This window comes from Chiloscyllium punctatum, chromosome 9 (genome assembly GCF_047496795.1).
Source record: "Chiloscyllium punctatum isolate Juve2018m chromosome 9, sChiPun1.3, whole genome shotgun sequence".
Taxonomy (NCBI): Eukaryota; Metazoa; Chordata; class Chondrichthyes; order Orectolobiformes; family Hemiscylliidae; genus Chiloscyllium; species Chiloscyllium punctatum.
The window spans coordinates 80,792,125-80,806,588 of NC_092747.1; the positions used below are offsets into that span (position 1 = coordinate 80,792,125).

Below are 14,464 nucleotides of genomic sequence, written 5' to 3' on the forward strand. Positions count from 1 at the left end.
TTAGGGAACAGAGAAATCCTCAGGTGTTAAGGGAAAGTAGATCTCATTAAAAATATAAAGATAACTTATCACAGGGTAAAAATGAAACCCATGAAGGGGAAAGAGAAGTTAAAAAGCTCAGGGTTTTTCACTGCAATAAAGTAGGCCACATGAAGTCACAATGTTGGTGGTTTAGAAAAAGCACTGGGAAGACAGATATAGGAAAACAGGATACGCCAGTGAATTTTGTTAGAGTGGTAAAGGAAAGTACAGTGGAGGCTAAAAGCTGCACCAAAACACAACCTTGTCAGAAACTGAGTGAGAAGGAAGTGCTAGATCTTCTTAAATCATTTCCTTGCGAAGGTAAGGTTTACTCATATAGGCCAGGAGCAGCAGGTAAAGAAGCTACAGTATTAAGAGATACGGGATCATGTCAATCTTCAATGGAGAAAGATGAGGAGATATGTAACTCAGAAGGACTATTGCCAGAAAAAGTGTTAGTACATGGAATTTATGGTGAGACAAGAAGTGCTCCATTGTATAGAGTGAGGTTGGAGTGTCTTGTAAAAAGTGGAGAATTTGGTGACAGGAGTACTGGAGAAACTCTCAGCTCCAGTAATAAAATTTATCCTTGGTAATGATATTGCTGAATCACAGGTAGGAGTGCTGCCGACTATGGTTGAAAAGCCAGTGGAGAATCAGGCAACGGAGGTATTACAAGAAGTATATCCTGGGAGTTTTCCTGTGTGATAACAAGGTCACAAAGCCAACAGTTGAACCAGGAAGAAAAATCAAATAATATAGATGAATAAGTTGAAGTAGAATTATCAGAGACCATGTTTGATCGAATGGCTGAGACAAACCAAGAACAGGTGGAGGACAACATGGATATTTTTAGCTCAGAGAAATTATCTGAGTTATGACAGAGAAATGAAAAACTGAAGCAATTGTACCAAAAAGCATACACTGAAAATGAATCTGGAGTATATTCCTGAATGGTACTATCTTAAAAATGATGTCTTGATAAGGAACTGGAGACCATCACATATTCAGGCAGATGAGAAATGGGCAGAAGTTTATCAAGTATGACCAGCAGGTTACAGAAAGGAAGTGTTGCTGGTAGCACATGAATTATCAGTAGGAGGTCATTAATATGTAAGAAAAACTCAAGCCAAAATACAAAAGCATTTTACTGGCCTGAACTGCAGAAGGGCATGGTTGAATTTTGCCAGGCATATCATGTGTGTGTCAGGTAATTGGAAAACCTCAGGCAGTGATAAACCAGCAGCTTTAACACCCATTCCTGCATTTAAGGAACCTTTTGCAAGGGTTTTAATTGATTGCATTGGATCCTTACTTAAAACAAAAAGTGGGAATCAGTATGTGTTGACAATAATGGATGTGTTTACTAGATTTCCAGAGGCTATTCCATTATGCAATATCACAGCTAAAAGGATTGTAGAAGAGTTACTCAAATTTTTCACCAGATACTGATTACCAACAGAGAAACAATCAAATCAAGGGTCAAATTTTACATCAAAATTATTCAGCGAAGTTGTGGATAGCTTTGGAACACAACAATTCAAATCCACTGTATACCAATCAGCATCACAGGGAGCATTAAAAAGGTATTATTTAAAGTCCATGTTATGGGCTTATACTCAAGACTATCCAGATGATTAGGATAAAGGAATTGCATTTATTCTGTTTACCATTAGAGATGCACCAAATGAATCAAATTCAGTCAATTTGAATTAGGTTTTGTGCATGAGGTGAGAGGACCACTGAAATTGATTAAGGAAAAATTGGTGAGTCAGAATTCAGAGACCACGTATTTGGACTATGTGGCTAATTTTAGCTAACAGTTAAACAGAGTGGGGGAACCAGCGAGACAGCATTTAAAAGTAAAACAAGATATGATGAATCAGGAGGCAGACAAGAAATCAAAAATTGGAGAAAGTGAGGACTGCAGATGCTGGAGATCAGAGCTTAAAAATGTGTTGCTGGAAAAGAAACTCTTAGCTCCTCATTCCTGAAATACCCTCCTCCCTACCTTTTATCTTAGCCTGCATGGCACACCCTCCTCATTCCTGAAATCCTTCGTCATTTCCGCCACCTCCAAACAGACCCCACCACCAGGGATATATTTCCCTCCCCACCCCTATCAGCGTTCCGGAAAGACCACTCCCTCTGCGACTCCCTCGTCAGATCCACACCCCCCACCAACCCAACCTCCACTTCCAGCACCTTCCCCTGCAACCGCAAGAAATGCAAAACTTGCGCCCAAACCGCCCCACTCACTTCCCTCCAAAGCCCCAAGGGATCCTTCCATATCCGTCAGAAATTCACCTGCACCTCCACACACATCATTTACTGCATCCGCTGCACCCAATGTGGCCTCCTATACATTGGGGAGACAGGCCGCCTACTTGCAGAACATTTCAGAGAACACCTCTGGGACAGCCGCACCAACCAACCCAACCGCCCCATGGCTAAACACTTTAATTCCCCCTCCCACTCCGCCAAGGACATGCAGGTCCTTGGCTTCCTCCATCGCCAGACCATGGCAACACGACGCCTGGAGGAAAAGCGTCTCACCTTCTGCCTAGGAACCCTCCAACCACAAGGGATGAATGCAGATCTCTCCAGCTTTCTCATTTCCCCTCCCCCCACCTTTTCTCAGTCCCAACCCTCAGACTCAGCACCACCTTCTTGACCTGCAATCTTCTTCCCGACCTCTCCGCCCCCACCCCCTCTCTGACCTATCACCCTCACCTTAACCTCCTTCCACCTATCGCATTCCCAACGCCCCTCCCCCAAGTCCCTCCTCCCTACCTTTTATCTTAGCCTGCTTGCACACTCTCCTCATTCCTGAAGAAGGGCTTATGCCCAAAATGTCGATTCTCCTGTTCCTTTGATGCTGCCTGACCTGCTGCACTTTTCCAGCAATCCATTTTTAAGCCAAGAAATCAAACATTCACAGTTTTGCTAACGGAGATAAAATTTACTTCCAGTGATAGTTAAACCTTTAAAAGAAAGTTTTAGTGGACATTATCAAATCAAAAGGAGATTGAGTAAGGTGAACGATTTGATATGGACTCCGGATAGAAAAAAGGTCTCACAGAGTGTGCCATGTGAATATGCTCAAAAGGTATTTTGATAGTGAAGGAACGCAAAAGGAGAATGTGTCATTGGTTACAGCGCAGAGTGAAGAACCAAATTCAGAGGATTCTGAATTGGAATTACTCACAGTAAATTGGACAATGACGAAGTTGTCAAAAATTGGGATAACTTATTGAATTACCCTCCAGAGGAAAATTGAAATGACCTGAAAGAGTTATTGCTCTCATGTGGGGAGACATGTGGAAATAAGCTGGGAAGTACTAACCTAATTATACAGGATGTAGATATTTGAAATGCTGTTCCAGTTAAGCAACATCCTTGCAAACTTAACCCTCTAAAGTTGGCACAGGTTCAACAAGAGATTGAAAACATGCTCCAAGACAATATAATCTGTTATGAAGATGTGGATATACCTTTAAGAGAGTTAAAAGCAGCAGAACTACCGGACACAGCACAAACTGTTCTCAATAAGGTAACAATGTAACACTAGGCCAAACAACTCAATTAATTCATTGCTGGGAGACAAAAACAAATTCGAATTTGGTCAATCAGTTTAAATTATACCCCAATCAAGTTTGAATTGAGTATATTTACAATCTTAAAAGCCAATGGCACAATCCAATGCTCTGGGGTATAAGACCAGTGGAAAATTGAACAGTTGAGAGGAGAACTGCCAAGACCTAGCATGTAACAGATTGTTTGAAAAAAAGTATCTCTCTTAAAAGTATATTTTCAATCAGTAACCTGTGATACAGAAATTCCTAACAAGGAGAAAAGAAGACACAGGAAGATCTGAAGACAAGAACCTAAAGCTGCCTGGTTTTGAGATAAGAAGTGTTGTTTTGTAAATCTTAATTGGGAGTTTTATCAGACTAGTATTAGGTAACAGACAGGTTAGAATAAGGAATGGTAAATAATTATTAATTAATTTTACTCTGTTATAATTTAAGAAATAAAGTTGTTAATTTTTACTTTGCATAGTTCTTGGCCACTCAGATTTTTACAGATTACTGCACGGGATAAATCTTTTCTCTGTTGCTGGTTTTAAATTAAGCAGGAGAGTTTACCCCGTGTCCTAAAAAATTGAAGTGAGTTGCAGTGACTAACGCTCACCCATTGTAATGGTGCCAAAAACAGATAGTACCCAACAGTTATGTGTAATCTATCACAAAGTCAATGTAGTTACAAAGTCTGATTCATATCTTATTCCACATTTGGAAGACTGTATTGTGAAGGTGGGACAAGCAACATATGTTTCTAAGTTGGACTTACTCAGAGAATACTGGCAAATACCTTTATCTGAAACAACAAAGACAATTTCAGCTTTCATAACACCGAATGGACTTTACTAATTTAAAGTCAAGAGTGTGGTGCTGGAAAAACACAGCAGGTCAGGCAGCATACGAGGAGCAGGAAAGTCGATGTTTTGGGCAAAAGCCCTTCATCAGGAATGAAGGGCTTTTGCCTGAAACATTGATTTTCTTGCTCCTCGGATGCTGCCTGACCTGCTGTGCTTTTCCAGCACCACACTCTTGGCTCTAATCTTCAGCATCTGCAGTACTCACTTTTGCCCTATATTAGTTTAAAGTCATGCCATTTGGTATGAAAAATGTGCCAGCCACATTTCTGTATTACTCAGTTGTGTGGTATACATTGATGACCTGGTGATTGTTAGTCAAACATGGAAGGAACATTTACAGCATTTGCAGAATTAATCAATCCACTTCGGGAGGCAGGCTTGGTGGTCAACATGGCTAAGGGTGAATTTGCCAAAGCCCAAGTCATATTTCTGGGCCATGTTATCAGACATGGAGAGGTGGTTCCACAGAATACGAAAACAAAGGTTATTAGGGAGTTCACCATACCGTCAACAAAGAGAACAGTATGAGTGGGATTTATCAGAAATCCATACCAAATTTTAACATTGTAGTTGCTCCACTCACTGATTTATTGAAGAAGTGCAAAAGCTTTCAGTGGATGGAGGAAAGTCACATGGCATTGGACAGCCTGAAAGCTGTGTTAACCACTGCCCCAGTATTAGCCACATCTAATTATGCAAAGCCATTCAAGGTAGCTATCAATGCAAGTGATATGGGTGTTGGTGCTGACAAGAAGATGAGAAGTTAGAAAGTGCTATCGGATACTTGACCAGGAAACTGAATATTCATCAACAAAATATTCTCCAACTGAGAAGGAGTCCCTTGAGCTTGGCATTGATGTTACAACATTTCAACATTTATGTTGCCAGTAATGTGTCTGAGACAAATGTATATTCTGATCATAACCGATTAGAAGTTTTGGAGCAATTTAGTTCAAAAATTCTAGACTGTTTAAATGGAGCTTATTTTTATCGCCATTCAATTTGAAAATTACACACTTGGCAGGAGAAGGAAAGGTAATTGCTGACACATTGTCGAGACTTGGATGAAGAAAGATGGAGGTGTTTGGTGGCAAGAATAAATGGACTGAAATAGACTGTATTAGTTAATGTTTTATGGTGTACTAACAGTGCTAGACTGAGGGGTTTAAATTGAAGCCATCTTTATATATTGATGGTTCACTTTTTTTTTTACAAAGGGGGTAGGTGTGACGATGCTGTCATTTTAGTGAAGTTATGTTGTCCTTCATTTTTTATAAGAGAGGTCATAAAGGCAGAGCTACTGAAGAGTTTACTTTAACAATGGAAGGGGAGTGGCCAATTCTCTCAGTTCAGGTTTTTACTACTTTGTTTTTAGCTGTAGCAGTCACAAGCTGTTGGAGTCCAGGAGAGGTGCGAGCTTAGTAAAGAATTCTTCTGAATCTTTTTCTGGATGTCGTTCCCTCCTGCCTATAAGAATCTGTTTGAATTTACCTTTTTACCAAGGGGTGTGTTTATGGGACGTTACTGGATTGAACAGTTATTTAGTAATAGTTACTCTATTGGGCCATTTAAGTGTTCCAATAGTTCAGTTATTCTAAATTGCACTTTATTTTGAATGTGTTTCAACTGTTATATTTAAATAAATTCTGTTTTGCTTAATGCCGAGCGGCTTGACTAGTTGCATCACACCTGGAGCTCCCACTTTACATATGCCTTTAAAATAAGAAAAAGTTAGGGTCTAGGCTACCTTCTTAAAATATTTTGGTGGGGGGGGGGTCTAACACTGTCTCACTCACTTATTTCCCTTGACAAGCAATTTTTGTGTATGATACAAAAATATTTAAACCAGAAGACAAGTTTCTTGCAATCAGTGTGCTACTACCATGCTTAAAATGAAAAAAACTGTTTTCAAAAAACTGGGGGTTTTCAATGCATTTGAGTATTAATCTTTGTATCATCAAATTTTTAACAAAATCAGATGGGGTGATACAAAAGAGGTGATCAAATCGGATGCGAAGATTGTGAAAAATCTGCTGAGTTTCAGACTTTGGCCAGGGGTGGAATGGGGTCTGTGGTTAGGAAAAGTGGTTTGATGTTGGAACTGAAGACAGCAGTTTGGAATTTCTGATATCTAACTTGAAGACACTTTCCCTCATCCAAAACATGCTGCCAGGGAATACTGAATTAGGCAGAGGAAATATGAGATAGGCATGTGGTGAAGTACAGATGAAAGTTTTCAGTATGCATGCAGAATGTAACAAATGCTTGGATTATTTGCCGATGATAACTAGGATTTTAAGATATTAATAAGTTTTAAGTTCCTACTTGTTACCTACAATCAGCAACCTCTCATGGTGTGGAAACGTAAAATCATAATCTGGAGTGAAATTAAAATTCACTTAAAAAATGACAATCAACAAGTTGAAGGGAGACCAAGACTAATAAACTTGATTAGTTTGTTTGTCGATGAAACAGTGTTAATGAAGATGGTGCAGTTAATCTCATATATGCTCATACAAGAGTTAAGTAACAAACATTAGCTAAATGGATTTCTATGAAAGCAACAGTAATAGTATAGTTACAAACTTGGTGAAGAGACACAAAGCTGAAAATAGTAATGCAGATTAGGTTTCAGACAGTAATGTACATGACTCTGATGAGGTAGACTTGTGTACACAGAGAGAATTTCAACAGTGAGGCTGTTCATTAACCTAAGACTGTTCATTAAATGCTATTTTTCTCGCTAGATGTTGTGGGACATGCTGAATGCTTCCAACATTTGGTGTTTTTACTTTTGACTTCAAGGTCCTTATCATATTTTTCTTTATAGAAATGTAAACAGTGAAAACTATAATCATAGGCTTAATATAGAACATACAGCACATCTAACCCATTTTCTTACTCTCACTTCTTAGTATCACTTATTCAGCTTTTCTGTTGGACTAATATCCATAATCTCCTTGCTTAGCTAACCCTTTCATATCTGTCTGTCCCTGGGCTCATTCTCCCTCTACCCACTCACTCTCCCCAAAAAGGGCAGCTTCAGCATAAGTACCACATTTTCCTAGATACTAACAGTTCCGACAAAGAATCATTGGACTTGAAATATTAACATTGCTTTTTTCCCACAAATGCTGTCAGATCTGCTGAGTTTTTTTTTGTTTTGTTTTTTGTTTCAGAGTTCCCGCATTCACCATTCTTTGTTTTATTATCCTGCAAGAACACTGTCAGTTTCTATGAGATCGTCTCTCATTCTTATAAATTCCAATGAGTACAGGTCCATCTTCTCAATCCCTCCTCAAAGGACAGACCCAACATGTCAGGAATCAGTGTGATGAACCTCCACTGCTCCCTTTCTACAGCATTTACATCCTTCCTGAGGCGAGCATACCACAGTACACAGTATTCCAGTTGCAGTCTCAACAGTGTACTGTACAATTGAAACAAGATCTCTTTGCTTCTGCAATCAATACCTCTTCAGATAAATGCAACATATGTTTCGCTTCAAAACTGCATGCTGCAGCTATATGCTAGAGTTAAGTGACTTATGAAAAGAAAACCTAGGTCCCGCTTGTATGCCACCATTTTCCAATCCTTCACCATTCAAGAAATATTTTGCACCTCTGTTAGTCCAACCAAACTCTGTGAAACATTTATCATAAACCTTCTGAAAACACAAATACACCATACGCACTGGTTTTCTCCACTGTGACTCTGCTAGTAACATCTTCAAACAATTCCATCTCAGATTTGTCAAAATAACGCAAAGTGAAATCACTCATGATTCTGCCTTCCTCTTCCGACATGCATCATAGACTTCCTGATTTCTACTGTCCCTGATTACCACTACTGTTTAATGGCCTATAGATCACACCTACCAATGTTTGCTGCCTTTTGCTGTTTCTTTGCTACATCCAGATTCTACATCATTCTCTTCCAATTGGAGATCTCTTCTCACTAATACACTAATCCCAATCCTTATTATCAATAATCTCTATCTCCTTTTCCTTCTTGACTGTTCCTCCTAAATATCAAATATTCTTTAATATTCAGTTCTCATTTGTCATGTTGATCATTCAGCTGCTAAGTTCCCATACTGGCAATTAAATCAGACCCCGTTCCTGTATCACAGCTTTAAATTTGTTCTGAGGACAGGTCAGTTGATCCAAACCATTAACTCTGATTTCTCTCCACAGATGCTCGTGGCTGCATACAACGCATATAATGTAATAATGGGTCTAGGAGTACCGGCTGTTGGTGGTTATAAAACATGGAAGAATGAAATGGATAGAGCTGAGAAATTCTAAGGGTAGAAAGACCCTAATGGGAGTTATCTACAGGCCCCAAACAGTAGCCTGGATGTAGTGTGTAAGTTGGATAAGGAGCTGAAATTGGCCTGTCGCAAAGATATTACGACAGCTGTTATGGGGGATTTCAACATGCAGGTAGACTGGGAGAATCAGGATGGTACTGGACCCCAAGAAAGGGAGTTTGTGGAGTGCCTCCGAGATGGATTCTTAGAGCAGCGTGTACTGGAGCCTACAAGAAAGAAAGCAATTCTGGATCTGGTGTTGTGCAACGAACCGGATTTGATCAGGGACCTCGAAGTAAAGGACCCATTAGGAGGTAGTGACCACAATACAATAAGCTTTAATCTGCAATTTGAAAGGGAGAGGGTAGAATCGGAAGTGACAATATTTCAGTTATTTCATTAAACAAGATGTTACTAGCAGAGTCACAAGGGAACTATGGAGCTATGAGGGAGGAGCTGGCCAAAGTTCAATGGTGCAATATCCTAGCAGGGATGGCAGTGAAACAACAATGGCAGGTATTTCTGGGTATAATGCAGAAGATGCAGGATCAGTTCATTCCAAAAAGGAAGAAAGATCCTAAGGGGAGGCAGGGGTGGCCGTGGCTGACGAGGGAAATTAAGGACCATATAAAGACAAAAGGAAAAAGTATAACATAGCAAAGATGAGTGGGAAATCGGAGGACTGGGAAGCTTTTAAAGAACAACAGAGGATAAATAAAAAGGAAATATGCAAAGAAAAAATAAGGTACGAAGGTAAACTGGCCAAAAATACAAAGGAGGATACTAAAGGCTTTTTTAGGTATGTGAAAAGAAAAAAGGTTAAGACTAAAATTGGGCCCTTGAAGACAGAAATAGGTGAATTTATTACGGGGAACAAAGAAATGGCAGAAGAGTTGAATTGGTACTTTAGATCTGTCTTCACTGGGGAAGGCACAAGCAATCTCCCAGATGCAATAGTGGCTGAAGGACCTGAACTGAAGGGAATTTATATTAAGCAGGAAATGGTGTTGGAGAGACTGTTAGGTCTGAAGGCTGATAAGTCCCCAGGACCTGAAGGTCTGCATCCTAAGGTACTGAAGGAGGTGGCTCTAGAAATCATGGATGCTTTGGTGATCATTTTCCAATGTTCTATAGATTCAGGATCAGTTCCTGCGGATTGGAGGGTGACTAATGTTGTCCCTCTTTTTAAGAAAGGAGGGAGAGAGAAAACAGAGAATTATAGACCAGTTAGTCTGACCTCAGTGGTGGGAAAAATGCTGGAGTCAATTATAAAGGACGAAATTACGACAGATCTGGACAGCAGTAACAGGACAGGTCAGAGTCAGCATGGATTTGTGAAGGGGAAATCATGCTTGAATAATCTTCTGGAATTTTTTGAGGATGTAACTCTGAAGATGGACAAGGAAGATCCAGTGGACGTAGTATACCTGGACTTTCAGAAAGCCTTTGATAAAGTCCCACATAGGAGGTTAGTGAGCAAAGTTAGGGCACGTGGTATTAGGGGCAAAATACTGACATGGATTGAAAATTAGTTGGCTGACAGGAAACAAAGGGTAGTGATAAACGGCTCCCTTTTGGAATGGCAGGCGGTGACCAGTGGTGTGCCGCAAGGATCAGTGCTGGGACCGCAGCTTTTTACAATGTACATTGATGATATAGATGAAGGTATTAAAAGTAATATTAGAAAATTTGCTGATGACACAAAGCTGGGTGGCAGGGTGAAATGTGAGGAGGGTGTTAGGAGAATACAGGGTGACCTATACAGGATAAGTAAGTGGACAGATGCATGGCAGATGCAGTTAAATGTGGATAAATGTGTGGTTATCCACTTTGATGGCAAGAACAGGAAGGCAGATTACTACCTAAATGGAGTCAGGTTAGGTAAAGGAGCAGTACAACGAGATCAAGGTGTTCTTGTACATCAGTCAATGAAAGCAAGCATGCAGGTACAACAGGCAGTGAAGAAAGCTAATAGCACGCTGGCCTTCATAACAAGAGGAATTGAGTATAGAAGCAAAGAGGTCCTCCTGCAGCTGTACAAGGCCCTGGTGAGACAACACCTGGAATATTGTGCGCAGTTTTGGTCTCCAAGTTTGAGGAAAGACATTATGGCTATTGAGGGAGTGCAGTATAGGTTCACGAGGTCAATTCCCGGAATGGCGGGACAATCTTACGCTGAAAGATTGGAGCGACTGGGCTTGTATACGCTTGAGTTTAGAAAACTGAGAGGGGATCTGATTGAGATATATAAGATTATTAAAGGACTTGACACTCTGGAGGCACGAAGCATGTTTCCGCTGATGGGTGAGTCCCGAACCAAAGGACACAGTTTAAAAATAAGGGGTTGGCCACTTAGAACAGAGTTGAGGAGAAACGTCTTCACCCAGAGAGTGGTGGGTATATGGAATTCTCTGCCCCAGAAGGTAATGGAGTATCCAAATCTCTGGATACTTTCAAGAAAGAGTTGGATAGAGCTCTTAAGGATAGTGGAATGAAGGGTAATGGGGATAAGGCAGGAACAGGATACTGATTGAGGATGATCAGCCATAATGAATGGTGGTGCTGGCTCGAAGGGCAGAATGGCCTACTCCTGCACCTATTGTCTATTGAAATCAGGTTCTTAAGTTACTGAACTCAAGGAACATCATCTCATTTTCTGCTTGGGGGTCCTGCAGCATTGAGTTCAATAACTTTAGAGCCCGATTCCATCCTTCCATGTCTTTTATCCAGCCCACACTGTTAAGACAGGGGTTGCATTTAGCACAGTTGCCCATTCTCCCATTTTGCTAGGCCCATAATCACATTATATGGGTTGCATTCAGCAGTGCTAACCTATATTTTTTTCTGAAAGCAACAAATGCTGGAGATCACAGTGGGTCAGACAGCATCCATGGAGAGAAAGCAAGCTAACATATCGAGTCTAGATGACTCTTCATCAGAGCTGAAGTGAAATGTACAGGGGACAGCATTTGTGCTATCGTTTGGAGTGAGTGGGGTTAGCATAGTGTGGGGGTAGTGGATGTAGGATGCTGCATCTTTTCTCCATCAGCACCTTCCACCCACTATTCCCACCCATGCCTCAAATTATAGCATAAATACTGTCCCCTCCACATTTCACTTCAGCTCTGATGAAAAATCATCTTGACTCGGAACATTAGCTTGCTCTCTCCATGGATGCTGTCTGATCTGCTGTGATCTCCAGCATTTGTTCTTTTCAGTACAGGTTCCACCATCTGCAGTAATTTGCTCCTAACCCATTTTCTCTTTCTTTGGCTCTTATTATCACTTAATCAGTTTTCTTTTGTCCTGGCCTCCCACTCATAATCTCTCTGTTTACACACCCCTTTCATATATCTCTCTCTCTCAGGACTCCATCTCCACTCGTTCACTCACCTCTCCCCTTCCTGTCTTCCACTCCCCTCCAACACATCTGCTTCAGCATAAATACCACTAATAGTTCTAATAATGAGTCACCAGACTCAAAACATTAACTCTGCTTTCTTCCCACTCATGCTGCCAGACTTGTTGAGTTTCTCCATTGATTAATGTTAATATTCTTTAACTGATAAACAGGGAAAATGTTTGCCTGGCTTTGCGGATTGAGAGTAAAAGGCAAGCCAGTTATAACTGAGATGAGGAAGAATTTCACTCAGCATGGTAAATTTTTGAAGTTCTCTATCCCATAGGACTGTGGAAGCACAGTCATTAAGTAAGGTTAAGATAGAGATTGATAGATTTCTACTCAGTAATGACATTGAGGAATATTGGGATATTTCAGGAATATGGCTTTGAGGTGGATGATCAGCCATGATCTGGAATGAGAGGGTTGACTCGGGGGTCTTTATGGCCTATTCCTACTGCTATATTCCTGTGTTCCTCATGGAAATAGGCGGGTTGAATGTAAAATATACATGTACAAATACATGAATTTGGGGAATACATGAATAAGAATACTTACAAAGAACACATTGTATATCTATTCATACAATGAAATAACCAGAGTACAAAATAAAGATATTTATGGTGAACCTGTATAAAACTGTGGTTAAGTCTCGAATACAAAATTGTGCCCAGCTCTGGACACTACACTTTAGAAAAGTACAGCAAAGATTTATCTGAACTTGAAGGAACTTCAGCTATGTGGAGAGATTGCAGAAGCTGGGATGTTTTCCATTCTGTTAAGGTGACTAAGGAGAATTGAATGCAAGCGTTCAACTTTTCTGAGGGGTTTCAATAGAATGAATAAAGGTACTGTATCCACCAGTATTGAGAGGGCAGAGATTAAAATAATTGGCACTGAACCAGGCAGAGACAGAGAGAATTGTGTTTACACACTGAATTGTTACAAGCTAGAATGAATGGCCAGAAAGAATAGTGAAAGCAGATTCAATATAAACTTTCAAAATGGCACGGGATATATACGCAAGAAAGAAAACTTTGCAAGGCAACAGTGAAAGCTCAGTGGCATTTGATGACTCAGTGGAACAGACAGCTTTTTCAACCAACAGGTACGAATGGGCGTAATCATTTTCTTCTTTTTGAATGATGATGGTGACAGCGTGTAATGTAACTGATCTAGTAATTCAGAGCCCTACGTTAATACTTATAGAATAAAATTCCACAATTGCACATGGTGGAATTCAAATTTAATGGACAAAATCTGGATTGGAAAGTTTGTCTCAGTAATTGTGGCCTAGAAACTGTCATTCATTCTTCTAAAAACCCATTTGGTTCACTAAATGTCCTTTACAGATGGGAAATAAGGTCATTGTCCTATAACTAAGTCACCCTTTATTTACAAGTGCACACTACACTGGCTGAGGCCAGCCAGAATAGAGTCAGTTCTCAACTGAGGAGAATCTAATTCTCTAATTACATTGCTCAGCCAAGGCTTTCCTGATTAGCCCAGATTAATAACCCCAATCAAGAACCTCTTAGTTAACAAGGTCCACCTGGTTCCAATCACTGACACCTTTAGCAGGTCTGATCTACATATGACTCTAGACACAGTAGTGTGGTCAATTCTTAACTGCTTTCTGAAATGGCCGAACAAACCATTGAGTTCAAGGGCAATTAGTGATGGAAAACAGAATCGTGCTTTGCTATAGACACCCTTGTCCCATGAAGAAAAATAAAGAAAAAAAAAATTCTATTATCAGAGGCACCCTTTGTGACTTCTGATAAGGGGCGAGAGTGACACAGGTAAAAACAAAAATTAACTTACTTCAATTTCCTAAAATGGAACCCCTGAACTTCATCAATGTCATCATCATCTTCCAGCACAGTATTATTTGTACCTGCATTAAAATTAGAAACAATATTTGTCATACAATTACACAGCAATTTATAACATTTGTACGTGTACTGCTAATATTGTCAGATTAGCACAATGAGAATTATTAACAATGTTTTACATTATAAATAATATGTACAAAAATCTTACTCTGCACAACTGCTATTTTTGTAAGAAGATAATTTTATGGGATACAGTCTCAGAGGCAACAACTGTAATCATACTGGAAATTGTTAAATATTTAAGTATACATTATAAATTATAGAATCCCTACACTGTGGAAGTAGGTCATTCAACCAGAGTCCACACCGGCCCTCCACACAGTATCCCATCCAGACCGGCACCCCTACCATATCCCTGAAACCCTGCATTTCCCATGATTAATCCCACAATCTTG

The 14,464-nt window shown here is 40.0% G+C and overlaps 1 protein-coding gene across 2 annotated transcripts in view; it reads right to left on the minus strand.

Annotated features, from left to right (window-relative positions):
- Positions 1–14,464, minus strand: part of uggt2 (UDP-glucose glycoprotein glucosyltransferase 2) — a 381,083-nt gene that overhangs the window by 293,561 nt on the left and 73,058 nt on the right. For both annotated transcript variants that reach the window (XM_072577884.1, XM_072577883.1), the window contains exon 8: positions 13,999–14,071. In XM_072577884.1, coding sequence (XP_072433985.1) covers positions 13,999–14,071 — 73 coding nt within the window. The remainder of the gene's footprint in view (positions 1–13,998; positions 14,072–14,464) is intronic.